General features: G+C 38.7%; 1 protein-coding gene across 2 annotated transcripts in view; it reads left to right on the top strand.

The window, feature by feature from the left end:
- Positions 1-17,498, top strand: part of GALNT18 (polypeptide N-acetylgalactosaminyltransferase 18) — a 257,349-nt gene that overhangs the window by 198,616 nt on the left and 41,235 nt on the right. For both annotated transcript variants that reach the window (XM_049819940.1, XM_049819941.1), the window contains 2 exons: positions 2,297-2,434; positions 6,625-6,720. In XM_049819940.1, the coding sequence (XP_049675897.1) occupies positions 2,297-2,434; positions 6,625-6,720 (234 nt within the window). The remainder of the gene's footprint in view (positions 1-2,296; positions 2,435-6,624; positions 6,721-17,498) is intronic.

Genomic DNA, 17,498 nt, shown 5'->3' with positions numbered 1-17,498 from the left:
ACATCAGTAGAAAGAGGGAATATTCGGTGTAAAGCAGCAACCTAAAAAACAACTTTGAGCTTGTGGGACACTTGTAATACAGACTTCCAGTAGGCAGGGGGCAAAGAGATGGTGGATGAAGAAGGCTGGGGATGGATTAGGTCAAATTTAGATATCAGACTGGATGGCAATATTTCTGTTTCATCTTCACCTACCTCAAGATTAAATTAAAGGTGAAATACCAAAGAGGAACAATTTTCAAATCAAACCTAGCTTCAGCTTAGGCAAAAAGATGCTGAGACATCATTGTGAGAGATGTGCAGAGAGGACAGACGGATAGCATAGCCAAATACTGGTACACAAGTGGATAACTACAGGAGTAATTCTCTATCTGGAAGCTGATGAAATAGTGCACTGGTAATGGACTGAGTAGGTAATAGAAACATATTCAGTTGCAACAGTCAGGACTTTCCATGAAATATGTTATTCCAAAATGTTAACCACAGGACCTTTTTTTTTTCCATGAAAGAATTCCCAGATGTCCAGGAAGCCCCATAGTCAGATGTTTCCAAAGGTTTTAGTCTTTGAGAGTTAATAATAATAAAAAGGAGTTAGACTCATTTGGCACTGTGCTGTGACTGTCCGCTCGGCATCTCTGTGGGTGGCTCTGAAGTACTAAGCGCTTCATATGGCAATCTCAGATACCATGGTGATTTCTGCACTGCAACTACTTAGATAAATAGATTCAGAAAAGCACTTAAAACCCAAAGGAAAAAAGAATTGAAGTCTGAGAAGCAAGAGCTGTGCTCTCCATGTGTCCTCCCCTATGTTTCGGGGGCGTGGACCAATTTAGTACCTGATCCCAGGAATCCTTGTTAGTGCTGGAAGTCAAATGTCTGTGAGCTGGCATCCTCCTTTTCCTAGACACGAGCGGAAGATACACTGGCAAGCGCAAGTACAGCCAGAGCGGCGCGTGAGCAGGATTTGTCCATGGGACCAGTTGGTTGTCTTGCAGCACCCTACACCATGTTCCTCTATCTAGTCACTTGCTAGAAAAGTCAGGAAAAAATGGTCGCTTAAGGAATAGTTCCACATAAAGTTTTATGAATGGTATAGAGCTTGAGGGGAGGGGAATCGTCATTTTTAAGGATTAACTTGAGTTATGCCTGTTTATGCCAGACCTCAGTTTCCTACTTTTTAGTATATTTTGCTAATGTGGAAGTCAATTTTACTTTAGTTAGAAAATGCTTCCATAATAAAATATACTTGGTCTAGATTAACATTAATTCAGTGCTTTGGGATGTAAGAAGCAGTCGTTGCTTCAGCAGCCTATAAACCTCGATATGTATAAAGATACCTTTTTGATGTGTAACTAAGAAAATACAATGCTTCCAATGTTATTTTTAAATCATATCTGGTGGCTGACAAAATCTTCAGGGTGTTTATGGCCCAGTAAAGACTGTTGTTTAAGTCGATAGATTATAGGATTTCTCTATGAAAATTTATTTATCCTGCATTTTATTCTGAGGCAGAAGTGGTAGAACACAGTGTGGACCAAAATGTCTCATTTTACTTTCTGTCAAATAGCAGCCATGGATTTGCACTTAGATCCCTCTCTCAAATTTCTGCTGCATGATTTTAATGTGATAAATTATTGATTTTTATATACAGGGACTTCATGAAACTCACGCTATGATCTGCTCTTATGATAAGCAGAAATTAGGTTAGCCAGAAATGTAAAGGAGAATAAAAATTTGGGGAGAGAATATTCTGGAATTGCTTTTAACAAAAATAGCAACTTCTCTTTTTACGTTACAAGAGAAATTTAATAAGTGATGCTTCAGAAAGGTGAGCAGAGCTTCTCCTCTTTGCAGTGAAGCAGTAAACGCAGGCTTCAGAAATGGTCAGAAAGTGTCATATACTAACGATTAGGCCACAGTGAGATGCCAGCAATAAAGTGGTTTCTAGGGTAACTTGCTACTTCCTGCCAATTACTTTTGGATTTGGAAAGTGCCAGGAAATTAGAGAACAGTGATACTCATCGGAAGCTAGATCTAAACCCCACTGAAGTCAATAGGAGTGGTTCCATTGACCAAAGACGACTTTGAAAGAGACCCCGCCATGGTGACCTGTATCATATTTAATTGGGGCACTTACAGAGTGTGAGTGGGTAACAGACGTACTTCGCAACCAAAAGCTGATAATTATCATAGGTCGTAATCATCTTTGCAATGAGGGAGACTATGGATGATTAGTTTACACAGAGGTGTATCGCTGATGTCTTTTCTGCTTTTTCTGTCCTTTGTTTTATGTGCAGGACTCTGGAATTGATATTGGTGATATTTCTGAGAGGAAGGCCTTGAGGAAAAAGCTCCAGTGCAAGACCTTTAGGTGGTATCTTGTCAGCGTGTACCCAGAAATGAGAATGTATTCAGATACTGTCGCCTATGGGGTGGTAAGGATCTTGTTTACATTTCCAGTTCTAAAAAGGTGGGGGAGAAAGGTGTCATAGTGGAAGCAGTTCATGAGGACAATGCCTGGCTCGAAGTAGAAGAATCAGATAAACTTGAAGTCACTAGTTAAATAATTTGTTAGACTGGTTAGTTGACAGAGACAGCTGCTCTGCTGTAGTTTATGCTGAGGTATTCTGAACGCTATCTTCTTCCCTGATTTTTTGTTTGTTTGTTTGTTTCGTGGCTTGCATTCCACTCAGAGATACTCAAGGCATGATTTTTTACATGTCAGAGTTGTCAGTTGGAAGGTTTGTGGCAGCAGGTGAATGAACAAAACAGGCTCAGGATTTAATCTGCAAGCTTTTTAATGTTGTACCCAGAGCCTCAAATGCCTGTATTTTGGGATCATCTTCATCATTACTTGTGTGACAGTAGTACCCTTGTCTATGTTGAAATCATGCTTGAGTTGTACTGTGCTAATTAAAGCCCCTAGAGAGCTGGCAATCTAAACAGTGAGGGCAGGTGTGCATGACATTGAAGATGACCACAGCAAGTTACTGTGGGCCCATAAGCTAGTAGAGCTAGGACATCCTTTTCACATTCTCTGTCCAGTGTCATAGTCACAAAAATTGATTCCTGTGAATTAAATTCACCTTTTTGCATGCAAGTCCCAATTAGGAAACATAACTAGTAAGAGCAGATTATACAAGTGAAAGATTTGGTTTGAGACATTCCTCCTCAAAAAGAAGTCTGAGTTACGCAGTTTGCCAGGCTCTGAGAAGACCCTTGAGGGTGCCGTAGAGCAGCTACTCTGTTTTGGTAAATGAAATGATTGTATGCCCCACAAAGTTCCATGACCCCTTTGATGATTAATTGATGATCAAAAATTATCATGCTGGCTTTTCATACAATAAAAAAAGCAAAGAAAAAACACCCCCCCACACACACACACACCCCACCCACCCACCCACACCCACACCCACACCCACACACCCACCCCCCAACCCCCCCACCTCTCACATACCCCCCCCCCCACTGTGTTCAAGGAGCCTCTTCCATAGACTGTGCGGAATTGCCCTCAGCAATGCCATGATCTAATCAGGTGCGGAGTTTCCTCAGGAGAAGGAGGCATAGCAGCTAACAGGTGCATGGTTCTGCTTGTAGGTACCTCTGACTAAAAAGTCTTTGATTGCAGGTAGAAGTGATACTAGATAAAAAAAGGAAGACCAGTGGAATAGCTAAGGTACTTCTTGTGTAGTCTCAGGATTAACTCCACATCATGTAATTCGAAATAAAAATCAGCAAACAGGCACCCTATGAATTTATATTCTGCTGAAACTTCTTCATCACCCTTTGAAGGTTTCTTGCTGGCAATGTACAAACCAAAAAGAATCAGAAGAGTTAGTTACAGAAATACTGAACTCACTGGTCAGCAGAACATGCATAATAATGCACATGAGGCAGTCTTTTGTCTGTGGTATGAAAGTAGCCTCATCAGTTAAGAAAGATGTGAGGGAATAAGTCTTATTTCATCATTCGTACTATCACAAAAGAAGTAGTGGACAGCTATGGTAATGTATCTGTACAGGTAAAGGGGGAGTGGTTTATGAAAACACAGCTTACTGTTTTATGAAATACTGTTGTATGACAGAAAAAGTGCCCCAGTCTTTTTAGTAAAAGAATTGCTTGGATCTCTAATCTTCCTTCATGTCTGCTTTCCTGTTCACTTGAATGTCTTATAATAGAGAAAGATGTGGTATTTCAAAGCAAGTCAGCTGCTTGCATATTCTCTGAGCGCTTCCATTCATCAACTGTATTCATTTTTTTTTTGTAGAAAATAGAGATATTGCTACTATAGGATTATCATTAATTTAAAAAAACACCTGAGTAATTACAAAAGTTCTCTGAATAGAGGTGAGGGTTAGGATATAGGTATCTACAGTATCACCACTCACATTTACTTCCTGAATCCTAAATTTCCTCCCGTTTTGTGACAGTTAGGAAAATAGTTGTATCATTCATATCTAGTTTATGCTGTGGCATATAGCTAGGGTTAGGGTTGGTGGCAGAGTAAAGGTTTGGGAACCAAATTTCTTTCTGAATTCTGCAGTACCCTTAGAGTTAGGAGAAAGCGATGTCAGTGGACACAAGCTGATGTAGTTAGTGTAGCAACCGGCTCCCTGACTTCAGCTTCATGTTTGAGATAATTTTGCAAATTCAAAATTTCAGTAGTCTAGTTTATCTCTGTGTCCTGTAAGGCTTTTAAGTTTGGAAGGGAGCAAATGGCAGTATTGACTAATTATTTCTGTTTTTCAGAGTGGGGACTGGCAACCTGGTTATATTTTGGGTTGTAATTAAGTCTTGACAGTCTAAAACTGCATTACCCAAGTTAATTGTTGGTTGCCACAAAGCCACTAGATTTTGGAAAGGGATGGTTCCTAAGAGTCTGGGCCTCAGGTTTTGAAACAGCATTATTAGTTAATAGGCCAGTGGCTTTTTTGTTCTTCTGTTTTCTGTAAGGATCATTTCTCTACAGATATTCAAGTTAACTGTAGAGTTATCATTGGGATAAGAGTTTGAGAAATTAGATCTGAAGAGTTCATTTTATTTTTTTGTTTTCAAGATTCATAAGAGGAGGACTGGTGTTAGAAGAAATATAGTATTTTGTCTCTTTCTGTAGTCCCTGATCACCAGACTGCTGCTGCTAGGGTTAGGGTCATGTTTCTTTTTACAGCTTGGGACTCTAAAGTCTCTGTATCTGTTTTACTGCTGGGTTGGCCCTCTCAGCTAAGTCGCGTGCTGATTTTGGTCAAGGCAAATTTTTTTGCTTCCTTTACTATGGGGATTGTTGTGGAAAAGGTTATAATATTAGGGCTAGAACAAGCATTAGAATTTGAGTTTGTGGAAGAAGTTTTGAAAAGCCGAAGGTAGTGATGGATACAGGCATGAATTAATAAGGCTGATATTTATCATTGGTTTGGATAGAGAGTGGTGCCTAACATCTGATTACGATTAGAGTCATGGTTGTGGTTATGTTTATGGCTAAGAAATACAAAGCTTTGAGAGAGGAAAGTATCTAATTCTCGAGGCTTGTGGCTAAGAATAAGGACAGTATTGATACCTAACGCATATTTTCTCTTCGATGCTGAGATTTGTCCTGTCTGTTATTGAATTTAGAGTTACATTTGGAGTTGGAAATCTTGTAGAGATGAGTTCATGCTTTTGATTTTATTCAGTGCCTGGCTTCAGTCTCTGGCTTGTCCACACTTCTTACATACTAGTGCACTTCTAGACTTCCTTTCTAAGCATATCAATTTGTTTTCCTCAAAGGAGGCCGCTGTACACAGCTGACAGGACTGCTCAGGTTATCACAGATGGTTGCAAACCACATCATGTCTTCACTCCCTCCATCAGACAATTCTCTCATGTTCTCTGAACTGATCTTATACCACTGAACACCTTTATACATGCCCAAGGGTATGCAATCCACATCTTTGGCCTCACACTCTAAAAAGACCTTCCAGCTATCTGTGCTCATTAATTTAGCACTTCACTTTCAGAAAATTCTGCCTCAGCATTGCACAGTAATATATAGGGCTTTGTGATGAACAGGGCCAAGTACTTTGCAATCTGTTCATCGCTGGATTGCTGTGTGTGGTTTAGCCCAGAATAATGCAAAGAAGAGCTAGTGCATACCAATTGGCCAGAAGTCCCTAAGCGTCAGTAAAAAGGATTTTTTTGAATTATTTCCAGAAAACAGAAGACTCTTCTGAGTGATTCTGAAAAACTGTTTAATTACAGGGCTTTCTCTGATGTTTGAAACTCCATCCGTACTGCTCCACTAGCTGCACTGATAAAAAATTTGTCTTTTGTATATAGTGTGTACCACAGATTCATTAGACTTAATATTTTAAAAATGTATATAAAAAATCATTGTTACCTCTGAAGACTTTTTGAAATCTACCCTCCCTGAAACCTTGTGCAATGTTATTGAAATCAGTAGTGTTAGATTATCTACAAGGAAGAATTTAGACCAGGTGCTTTCTCTTCAATATCTTCACTACAACAAGTATTTTTAATTTTCTGTATTTCCGTGTTCAACTACATATGATTTTTTTGCAAAGAAAATAATCACACCATCTTTTTCTTATGTAAGACGTGCTTGATTTATTTTTCTTTCTGTTTATTTTAGCTGCAGAATTCCCTGAAAAGTGATTTGTGCCTTGATCAAGGGCCAGACACGGAGAATATCCCAATCATGTATATCTGCCATGGAATGACACCACAGGTTAGTTTGTCTAATGATCTCTGATATTGCTGCTGCTCTTAGTAGACTGTGTAGGAGGAACCATCTTGTACCTGTCATTGTTTTCCTGCAACAATACCTCTGTAAGCTGTTTAGTAGCTCTTTTATAGAAAGCTAGAACATTATTTCTGCTGTAAATTGAGAATCACTGGTACATTAGCACTTTGACAGTGAAGTTTGTTTATTCATTTTGAAAGAATGTAAGGAATATGAGAGTCAGCACTGACCCAGATTTGTTGATAAAAGCTTTCATTTCTGATCTTTAACCGTGCATGCCATATGAATGAAACAATGCATTTTAAAACATTTTACATACATACATATGTATACTCAACTCAGTTTATTTACACATCTGAAGAAACATCTTTTTTACTTGATGCATTTTCTGTCTCATTTTCACAAATCTGCAATATACAGCCACCTTCTTCACACCATACAGCTGTGTCAAATTCCACACACTGCTCTTGTGAAAGCCCTTCTTCTAAAGCTCCTTTTTTTTTCTTTCTCTGATGTTGTCCTGTTACTCTAGTATGTGCCAAAGACTCAAATTACCAAAACCTTTCCATTGTCTTACACAACAGCTGGATTTAACTTGGTAAACACAAGGGTTAAGACATTGTATCTCCCCAAGTAGCTAAATATATGGGCACAGGTGAAAGTGTTTCTAGGCAAATCTTGACAGTAAAAATAATATCACATGGTCCAGAACATGCTTGTCAAAGACAGATGTGCAGATTATCTAGCTCTGAAAAGTAACATAAGCAAAAATGACATAAAGGAAATAGATGTATTTGTGGGAGTGACTGAAGAAACTGAAAAATCCCTCCAGTTTGAATCACTTTTTTCTCTGACTACCTTTTATATTTGTTTTCTCAAAAGGACCCTATTATGCTCCACTTAAGTTATGCATTGTGGTTTTACCCATGGAATTGTCAGTTATGTAATTTGACTATACAGCAAATGAATCCTCCTAATATCTCAGAAATAAACACAGAGCAACAAGGTAATCTTGTCCTCTGTACCTGGATCTCATAGTGACCTGGAAACATAAGTTTGGTGAAATGCAGATATGATTCTACACTTCCTTGCCAAGTTACATGTGCTGCAAACTGTGTTCTGTGCTGGCTTCCTTCGCTGAGGGCCTTTAATATTGATCACTAGTGGCATCATGCTTGAGTAAATTATGAATGATGAAGACAAAAATATCTGAAAATCCCATCCATCAGACTCGCTCACTGCATGGGCTGTGGCTTATTTGTCACATAATTATGTGGTAACCACTGTTTGCCTCCAGGAGGTTTTTAAGCTAGTCCTCAGTGTTCGCTAAGGAACTGTGTAATTCACCCATGCGCCAGAGCCATTATTCTTCATCTTCTGGGAGGACGCCATAACTCTCTTCTGGCATATCATCTGTGATAACAACACACTACAGGCATGGCTGTAAATTCCAATTAGAAATTTTAATTATAGTTGAGACAAACAACAACAACAAAAAAAGTAACTTCAATTAGCACAGTTCAGTATTCACCAGATCAAAAACTACCTTTGAATGTCAATAAGGTTCTGTTTAAATGGCATAGCAGCAAATAAATGACAGAAGGGAAAAAAGGCAAAGGAGACTTTTCTTGCCAAGATTTTGCTCCTTTCATAATTACAAAGTTGTGTCTCCTTCCCATTACTATGTATCTAATTTTGTAACTAAATGATGTTAAAAACAACCCCCAAAAAGGCCCATATATAAGCAAGATCCTGGTAATGAGTGAGAACTTTCTTTAAAAAAGGAGTAGACTTTCTCTTTGTTAGGGGTTATGGCATTAACAGGGAAAGCACTAACAAACACTATTTGGCATACTACTATGAGATTTCCATTGCACATATTGCACCTCTTGGTTAAGCAGAGCTGCAGCCATTTACATTTCCTCTAGCATATTGGAAAAATATGAATAAGCACTACTTTTAATCTTGGTGAACCTGCCAGTAACCACAAAAGATATTGGTGAGATGCTAATTTTATTCCAGTAGTGGTGGAATGCTATATAAAGGGGGGTATTTGGCCCATCTGGCAGTCGTTATCAAAATAGATCAGTCAAAAAGTTTAGTCCCCTGATTCAGGACTGCTTGTATAACTGAGGGTTTTGGTGATGCCATTCTTAGCTGTGGTGCAAATTTTTACTGTTGCAGCTATACCATTTATGGTTTTAGAGCTGCCACCGTGGAGGGCTTTGCACAATTGCATCTAGATGTGCATTAATATATCTGGCTGCCAGGAACCATTTCCTCATACGCAGTTTAAGTTGCTGTTCTTAGTTACCGTTGTAGCCTCTCTTCTAAATCAAGTAACTTCCTTTTTTTTTTTTTTTTCCCCCCACTAACCTCTTTCAGATGTTTTGTGATTTTCATCTTTTTGCATGGGAAATGGCTTAGGTGAGGTGTTTGACATCAACTGATAGTTTCAGAATTGTACATATGGCTACTGTTTTCTTTTAGCATGTTTTATACAAGAAAGAAATCATTGAAGTCAACAGAAAGGGAATTAAAAATCCATGCTCCATTTTTTTGCAGACAATATCAAGAACATCATGTGTAGTTTCATAATTAATAGCAGTAGAAAATGGCAGGAAATATCCTCAAATATTGCAATGAAATGATCAGAAATTATTTTCCTGCCATACTTCAGTTTCATGTTAAATAGACATCAGAATTAGTGATGGTAAGACTGCCGTGATTCAGATTCCCCAACCTTTCAGCAATCCACTCCATATGTCTACTGTAACTAACATTAGCATATTCATAGTTCATTCCTGCAAGTATCTTGGAGTGCTTTGTAACTGTGTTTGTTTTGTAGTACTGTTCTACAAATAGAGAAACTGATGCAAATCTTACATGTGGTTAAATAGTAGGATGGAATGGAAAATCAGAACATAATCTGTTTCCCTAGTCCTCTGATACTACTAATGAGAAAGAATTTCTCACAGCAGGTTATTTGGCTTGGCCTGAAAAGACAGAGGGCACTTGAAAAACTAGAATTTGCGATTCGCTATGTTTTGTACCCTTTTCCTGTCTTCAGAGAGTGCTTCCTGGGGTTAGCTGTATTTTGTCCTGGTCCCCAGGAGGCTGGACACTTCAGGAGTTATGATACCATCCACTGAGTAGAGCAACTTGCACGCTCAACCAGTGAAAAAAACAGAACGGGTGGCAATTCTCCGAGGCGTTCTCATGAATCTGAGGGAAGAATTGCTATTACATTAGTAAGAATAATTTCATTACAAAATGTTGCCCAGATAATTATAGATTCTGTTGAGAACTTCTTTGTCTTTCTAAGTGGTAGCATCTGAACAGCATAACTTTCTAAGTTGCTCATCCTCCGCTGATCTGCTGCTGCTGGACTGTATTGCTTCCTAAGCATCACATCCTTCCATTTCTGCCTTTGGTCGCTATCTGTCCAAAATAAACACTGTTGTTACTACAGCAACACACAGCATGTTGGCATAATTTCCCAGACTCGTCAGCAAGAGCATCACTATCACACCTGAGCATCTGCTATTACTTCTCATAGCCACCATGGCTACCGGCCAGCTATTAGATGTGCCTGAAGCAAGGCCGTAAGGTGGTTTTAGTACCTTTGGTGTGCTGATGGTCAACTGTTTGGAAAGGGCTTTTAGTGTATGTCTTAGCCTCCCGTATCAAGCCTCCTCTGCTGTGCAGTGCTGCTGCTTCTTAGAACGGCTGAACAAAACTGACTTTTGCAACTATTAAAATAGCTAACATAGTAAATGCAACATGGTAAAACAGTTAACGACAGTAGTTAAAATAGGTTCCTACTACACCATTCAGTGGTGGTAAAAATCATGTTGCTTTAATTGCATGAGAACAGCTCAGAGGCAAAGCACAACAACCCACGGTTGGTCTTGGCCAAAGAGACTACACTGGAGACAGCTGCAGGGTGTGAGGAAGCAGCCCCCTTCAGTGTAATGATAGAGGGAAACAGGAAAATTGGGAGATGAAGTGGAGTGGCAGTAAGGGAGAAAGTGAGAGGAGATGAAAGGAAAGAAAGGAAGACAGAACAGTAGTGGCAAAACAGTACAAAACAAAGTTCATGTCAGGCTGTGAGGTTTTGCTGGTTTTTTAGAAGTGGTTCATGCAGAAAAGGATAAAGGTACTGTTTTAATTCTTGAACTTGTTGAAGCAAAGCTACAATTAAGTCAGACACTTAGGCCTTCAAAGGTCCATTTCCAGCGGTGCCCCCATTTTGCATGGAAAAGATGGTTGCTTGTTGCAGCAAGCGAATGTCCCAGGCCTGACTGCGTTCACTTCCTAATTCTAGGCACCACCTGAGCCTGGTGGTTTGTTGTTGTTTAAGACTGCTGTTTAACCAGGTGTTGCAAATGAGTGGTTCGGGCTGCTTAAAGAATCACTGTCAAGGGTATTAGCAACAGTGATTTAATAGGAGTTTATAAAAGCGCAACTTCACGAAGTTTGATGGCAAGGTTCACTCTATTACTTAATACATGGATGAAATGTACAAAGACAAATCAAGTTAGAATCAAACTAGAATGATTTATATAGAGACCAAAGATGCAAAAGGGTAATGTAGACCCTCCCATTGAGCCACAAGGTTCAGAGAAGATCCCCTTGCTTTCTGAACTCCTGATGGAGGTTAGTTGCAGCTAGGTGCAATCTTAGTCTCAGACTTGGGCAATGGTTTGTCTAATGGAAGGAATACAAAGAGTAAGGAAGACTCTCCCGTTGAGTCACGAGGTTCAGAGAAGACCCCCTTGCTTTCTGAACTCATGATGGAGCTTAGCTGTGGCTGGATCCACTCCTACTCCCACAATCGGTCAATGTTTTAAGGGATTATATGTGTGTAGCAGCAGTCCAAGGTTCATTCACAGTTTAAGGTGGATCACAGGATTTAGCAGCACTTAATCATTGACTAGTTTAACATTTACAAAGTGATTCAATAGAATTTACTACAACCCCAAGTGACTTAATTATAGATTCAAAATGGTAATATTTATACTATACTTTTTATCAGATACCTAAGTCAATTCACACACGCATGCACACAGACACAAAGAGAGATACATATATAAATAAAGGTATACCTGTTAAAAATTCATCTCAAGTCCAGTGAAATACTCACTTCAAATGTCTCCGCAATTCTCAGCGGGCGAGGGTTGAGCCTCAAGGAGTGAAGGGTTTCAGCCCAGGTCCCATCATCAGCTTTCAGTGACGGTCATCCAAATTTCGCAAACTGGAGAGTTTGTGAGCTGTGAGAGATGTCCCACTCAGAGGGAGATGCTGGTCACAGCCCGCTGCGGTCCAGGAGAGCTCAAAGGGCGTCACTCAGGACCGCTGTTTATAGGTTCAGGAGATGATTGACTTCAGTCAGTGTATTTCTATTCTGGCCACAGTTCTTGTCAGGCACCCTCAAAGGTGGGCCATGATCCAGGCAGCAGGAATTTCAGGTACAGTTAGGGAGTGCCTGACTGTCCTAACTCACTGTAAAGTAGCCAGGATAAGAAAGTTCCAGGTTGTCCCGACTCACTGCACAAGAAAACAATGTTGGCTGGTCCTGACATTGCAATGTGGCCCAGGGGGGGCTGGACCACCACACAAGGCCTCTAATCTTGAAGGTAGACTGATGACAGTATGTCACTTGCATTAAAACTACTCCTGAGTGATAAATTGGAAGAATCTTTGCTGAGAATGAAACACCACATTATTAGAGACTTTACAACTATTGTATAATAAACAAGTACCATCAGTCAATGAAGTGATATTTTAAGTACAGATTTACCTTGAAAAGTGCTTGTGATTGAGGGGATAATGGGCAGTTGTGTGTTCCCTTGTTCAATAGCTTCTGGCTCGTATATTTCTCAATTTATAAGCAGTTAAACCACAAAGCTCATCCAGGGATGTGGAAGTCAATACAAACCAGTTAGATTTTGAGGAATTCAAGTTGAGAACCAGGGTCAAAAGACTAGATTGGCAGAATTATTAAAAAGGAAATGCAGGTGAGAAGGGACACCCATTCATATCCTTTCATATTCTTGCAAGATATTGCAGAACTGACACTGGGAAACTGATGAGTACAGCCCTATCTGGTATGAATTATTGCATCTCTGCTGAGGGCGATGAAAGGAAGTCATGCCAACAAGTAGAGCTATTCCAGTTTACACTGTATGAGACTCTGACATGAAAGCTTAATGTTGTATTCTAAGCACAGTGCGTGAAGTACTGGAAACAGCAGTTACAAAAACTCCCATGAACTTCTAAAAACTCTTGTATGATTCATAAGTGCTCCTTTTTTAAATGTTATTCATATGTATTTTTGTAAAAAATATTTTTTTTCTTCAGTTAAACTTCTTAGCATGGTAGTTGTTCATACACAGATATTTGTTATTTTGTAACCAAGAATACCTATGACTAAAATTGGCTATCACTGAAGGCATTTACATTCTGGTAAAAAAGTACAGGGTTGATCACAAATACCATATAGTTATTAGTGCAATCTGTAAAACCTCGGAGAGGGAATGATTCATTGATGTTCAGCAAATAATTATCAAAAGAACTAAAATTGCTTTGCAAATAATTTGGGGGGGGGGGGGGGGGCAGGGGAGAATAAGAAATTTGACAGTTTATTTTAAATGAATAATTTAGACATCTCTAGAGTAAAGGTAGTGTGATCTTCAGGTTATTGAGACATTGCAAATATAAACATCTCAAAACTGAGTTTTAATAGTGCCTTAATTTTATGTATGTTGCAATGTTAAAAATTTTGTTTAGATACCTGTGCCTAATGAAATTCATATTGTATTGGACAATCGTCAATGCCAGGAAAGCTGGGAGAAGAACCACGTACTTTGTCAGAATGAGTGTTAAGGGAATTTGGAAGCAGAAACAGTAGCCCTCTTAAGACTGGCTTTCTGTGTATGTGAAGTATCCTGACCAAGAAGCATTATATACCATTTTATGAGGAAAAATAAATAGACAAAATGTGATTATCTCATTTACTACAGGTCAGGCTTTCCATGACACCTTTCCATTTACTTTAAAAAAAAACCCAACAAATAATAATCATGGAAATACTGAATACTGCAGCTGCTTTTCCTTGACAGTCTTAACACTGCTGCCAACAGAGCACCACAATACTGCTGTCCCAAGAAGTTTTAGATAAGAGAGTTTCTGAAGTTTAAGAATAGCATATAGCTGTGATGACTCAGATCCTGAGCTGCGTTATGGATGAATATGTATTCTTTTTCTCCTGCAGCTGCAAATTAAACTTATAGTGAAATCGTAATTATTCAAGGCCAAAAATACAGATTTCTAAGAAACTACTATGAAATACATACATTTCAGAAAACAAGAAATCTTCTGGTATTTAGAAGTAGGATCAAGTTCTTAAGTGTGTGTGTAAAACACATAAGCATTGCAAACCAAGACTCTGCAAGAGAATAGTTAAACAGAAGGCCCCACATCTAGCATTTTTCAGTGGTTGTCAGGGAATAAGGAAGAAGAGAACAAAACCTGCTGATGTGGATCAATGACTGACCCTTCAAACTTGAAAAATCACTGCCCTGAAGATGAGATGTCTACAATAAACATTTTCAGGGAGTCTTTTTTAAGCAGTAAAAAGAAGCACAGCAGCTGTTTGAACAGCTGTCAGTCACGTGCAGACTCGGGGTTGATGTTCATGTTTGTCTTCAAGGCAAATGTTAGACACGTTCAATGTCTGTGTATAAAAGTCTGCTCTGCATAGTACCATTTCTTTCTAAGGACCTGCTAACGCATTGGTCTGAAGTTAGCAATTACCTGGTTTACGATGGTTATTTTATCTATGCAGACACATACAGAGTGGTATACAGAAACTGAACTGTACAAAACATCCAGTTACATCTTGGTCCACATACTTTGCAGTGAAAAGTCACACCATGCGGTAGAGAGAGTAGTCGTTCCTCTCTTTGTACAGCCAAAGTGAGTACGTCATTATTCATTCAAAGTGAAGCAGCTGCATCACGAGAGTGGCAGCTTAGCTGGTCGGCCTGATTCTTAGTGTCCCTGCACAGGGGTCTCTTCATGTTCTTCCAGAGGCTGCGTCTGACAGAGCACAGTCAGGCTCATTGTTTTCCTTTGCTTTTTCACTAAGTCTTGTGGAATGATCCAAGCGCTGGGCCTAATACTGACTTCATGTACATACAACATGCTTTCTGAGAACAAGGGTATTTCCACAGTAAATGCTTCTGGAACCATAACAACTGGGTTTTTTTAATCTAGGTTGCTCAGTTTAGTAAAGGTCCAAGTAATAGAAGATAGAGGTACAGAGTTAGTGAAACTGCCTAGCAAGGATGGTTATAAGCATTAATGAATTCTAATTTTTATTTTAAACATATCCTGTAAAAGGCCTGCTTGCTATGGCATTTAATGTCTTACATAAAAGACATTCCTGCTGAGTAGTTTATTGAGGCTATTTATATTGCTGTTAATTTCATTCAGTGCATAAATCCTGATTTTGATCATAGTAAAGATAATAGAAACTGTGACCGTATTTTCAATGGAAGCAAAATCTAGTGTTAGTTTTTTGCAGTCCTTTTCAAAGTAGACAGTTTTTCTGGTGTATTCCCAAGAAGCTAAATCCAGTGAACATTTTTTCAAATCTGCAGCCTCTTTAGAATATGACAGGTGCATGAGGGAGCTACAGAGATGTTTCAAAGGTTTCCAAAACCAACCAGTCCTTCCTTGGCCTAGCACAGGCAGTACAACACTTTCTTCTTGGGGGATGTGTTGTGGATGAAGGCTGTAATACATAATTTCATGTTGTATATTATTTTCTTTTAAAAATCTTTTTCCTTAAGTTTGATTCTGGCCAAATTCTCATTCTTTACTTCAGTGCAAAGTTTCAGAGAACCTGTTAATCTAATTTATAGTTTTGGAGCAAATTTTGTACTGAACCATTTGCCATGAGTAAATTATTTCTGTACTTGCTGTGGTTTGATTCAAGAGGCTTTCTGTTGATATAAATAATATGACTGTTACCCAATCTTCTGTATTGTTTACCTCATTCAAATTCAGTATGTATTGCCTGTCAGGAGATATTCTTTTAAACTGAAGAAAGTTGTTCATTCACAGGTGAAAATCAGTGGTGTTGAATTATTAGCTTGTAAAGTACAGGCATGGATCTGATCAATAGGTCCATTCTTAGAGTCGTTTAGGTTGGAAAAGTCTTTTAAGATCATCGAGTCCAACCGTTGATTGGACATTATCTGAGCATAGACTCGTGAGTGATTTGTAGACTGTATTTTGCAACTGACCATAGGTTTTTAATGATGGTAGGACCAGAGGCTAACCTGGCTCTTCATTTTATGAAAGTATCAGACATAATGAACATCATTCTCTGTTCACAGGGTAAAAGACACTTGAATTCAAAAGAATGGGCACAGAGGTCTTCCTTCGGGTTTCAGACCTAGGACAGGTCTTTCATGTGTTCCACTTCACTGATTAAAAACAAAAGCAAAGACAAATAGCTGTATAACTGCATTACTCTGGATCAGAGGAAATATCTTCGACATCCCTCAATTAGGAAATAATGGAATAGATATTGCTGCTTATTTATTTTTGCTTTTGAAACTATCTAGTGTAAAAACATTGTGTATGCTTCTGAGAATTGAGAGAACTGATCACTTGGAATTGAAACTTCAACCATAGCGAAATGAAATAGTTGAAAAGCAATCATTTTTTTCCTAAGAGTAACATTGATTTTCTCATTTGGGTGTGTATAGCATTTATGTACTCTTGGGGAAATGGAGTTGTGTTGAAGAAATTTTTTTCTTTGCTTTGATAGGATGGCCTAGAATTAAAAGACTTATAAATGTCTTAGATGCTTTTGAAATCTATATTCTTGCCTAGTGTACAGGATCACTGCTGAAGGTAAGCATGAATAATGAAAAAGGAAAATACCACTATAAGCTGAAACCAGTGATCTGGCTAAAGTAGTAATCTTGACATTCAGGTTCCGGGACCCAAGCTGAGGTTAAAAAGCAAGAATGCAAAAAGTAGTTCAATTCTTTTGAGTGCTATGAATATTCAGGACTAGAAGGAAGAACATTAAGAACTTGAATTACTCGAAAACTTAGAGCCAAGAAGGCTCTAAGAAAACAAAGGTATTTTTTAATTAATATTGGCTAATCAATAAGCATTTTCCTGACTGAGACATGTCTGACTTTTATGCAGGTAGATGCAGCAGAAGAGTCAAAGGTAACTCGGCCAGTGCCACAGATGACGTGTTTGAAAAAGCAAATAAAACCCCTAACCACAAAATGTAACAGGAATAAAAGCAGTTTTCTGTAATATGCCATATCTGTTCAATCATCAGAGAATGGATAAGAGTTCTTTTAAGATAGCTGTACTATTTAATATTTTACAGTTAGAGGTACTGGTGCAATTTTATATACATTACAAGATGTGCTGAAAAGATACGGAAGCATATGTTGACCTTTAATGGGAGGAAAGATTGCAAATGCTGATCAAAAGTAATGTCAGAAGGGTACTCAGAAAGTGCTATCAAAGATATTCAGTTAGAAAGCTTTTGCCTAGTAAGGCAGGATTTCCATAGAGATAATAGAAACTGCAACTGGCAAAAATTCTAACGTAACTTACCTAGAACTGATAAACTTAGCTTTCGTCATATTACTGCAGAAAAGAATAACGCATCATGTCAGCAAAAAATAGTAGTAAGCAAGCTTGTAGAGTGCACAGAGAAG

Source organism: Accipiter gentilis, chromosome 17 (genome assembly GCF_929443795.1).
Source record: "Accipiter gentilis chromosome 17, bAccGen1.1, whole genome shotgun sequence".
NCBI classification, from domain to species: Eukaryota; Metazoa; Chordata; class Aves; order Accipitriformes; family Accipitridae; genus Astur; species Astur gentilis.
Note: the sequence above shows the minus strand (reverse complement) of the source record. Positions and strands in the feature narration are given on the sequence as shown.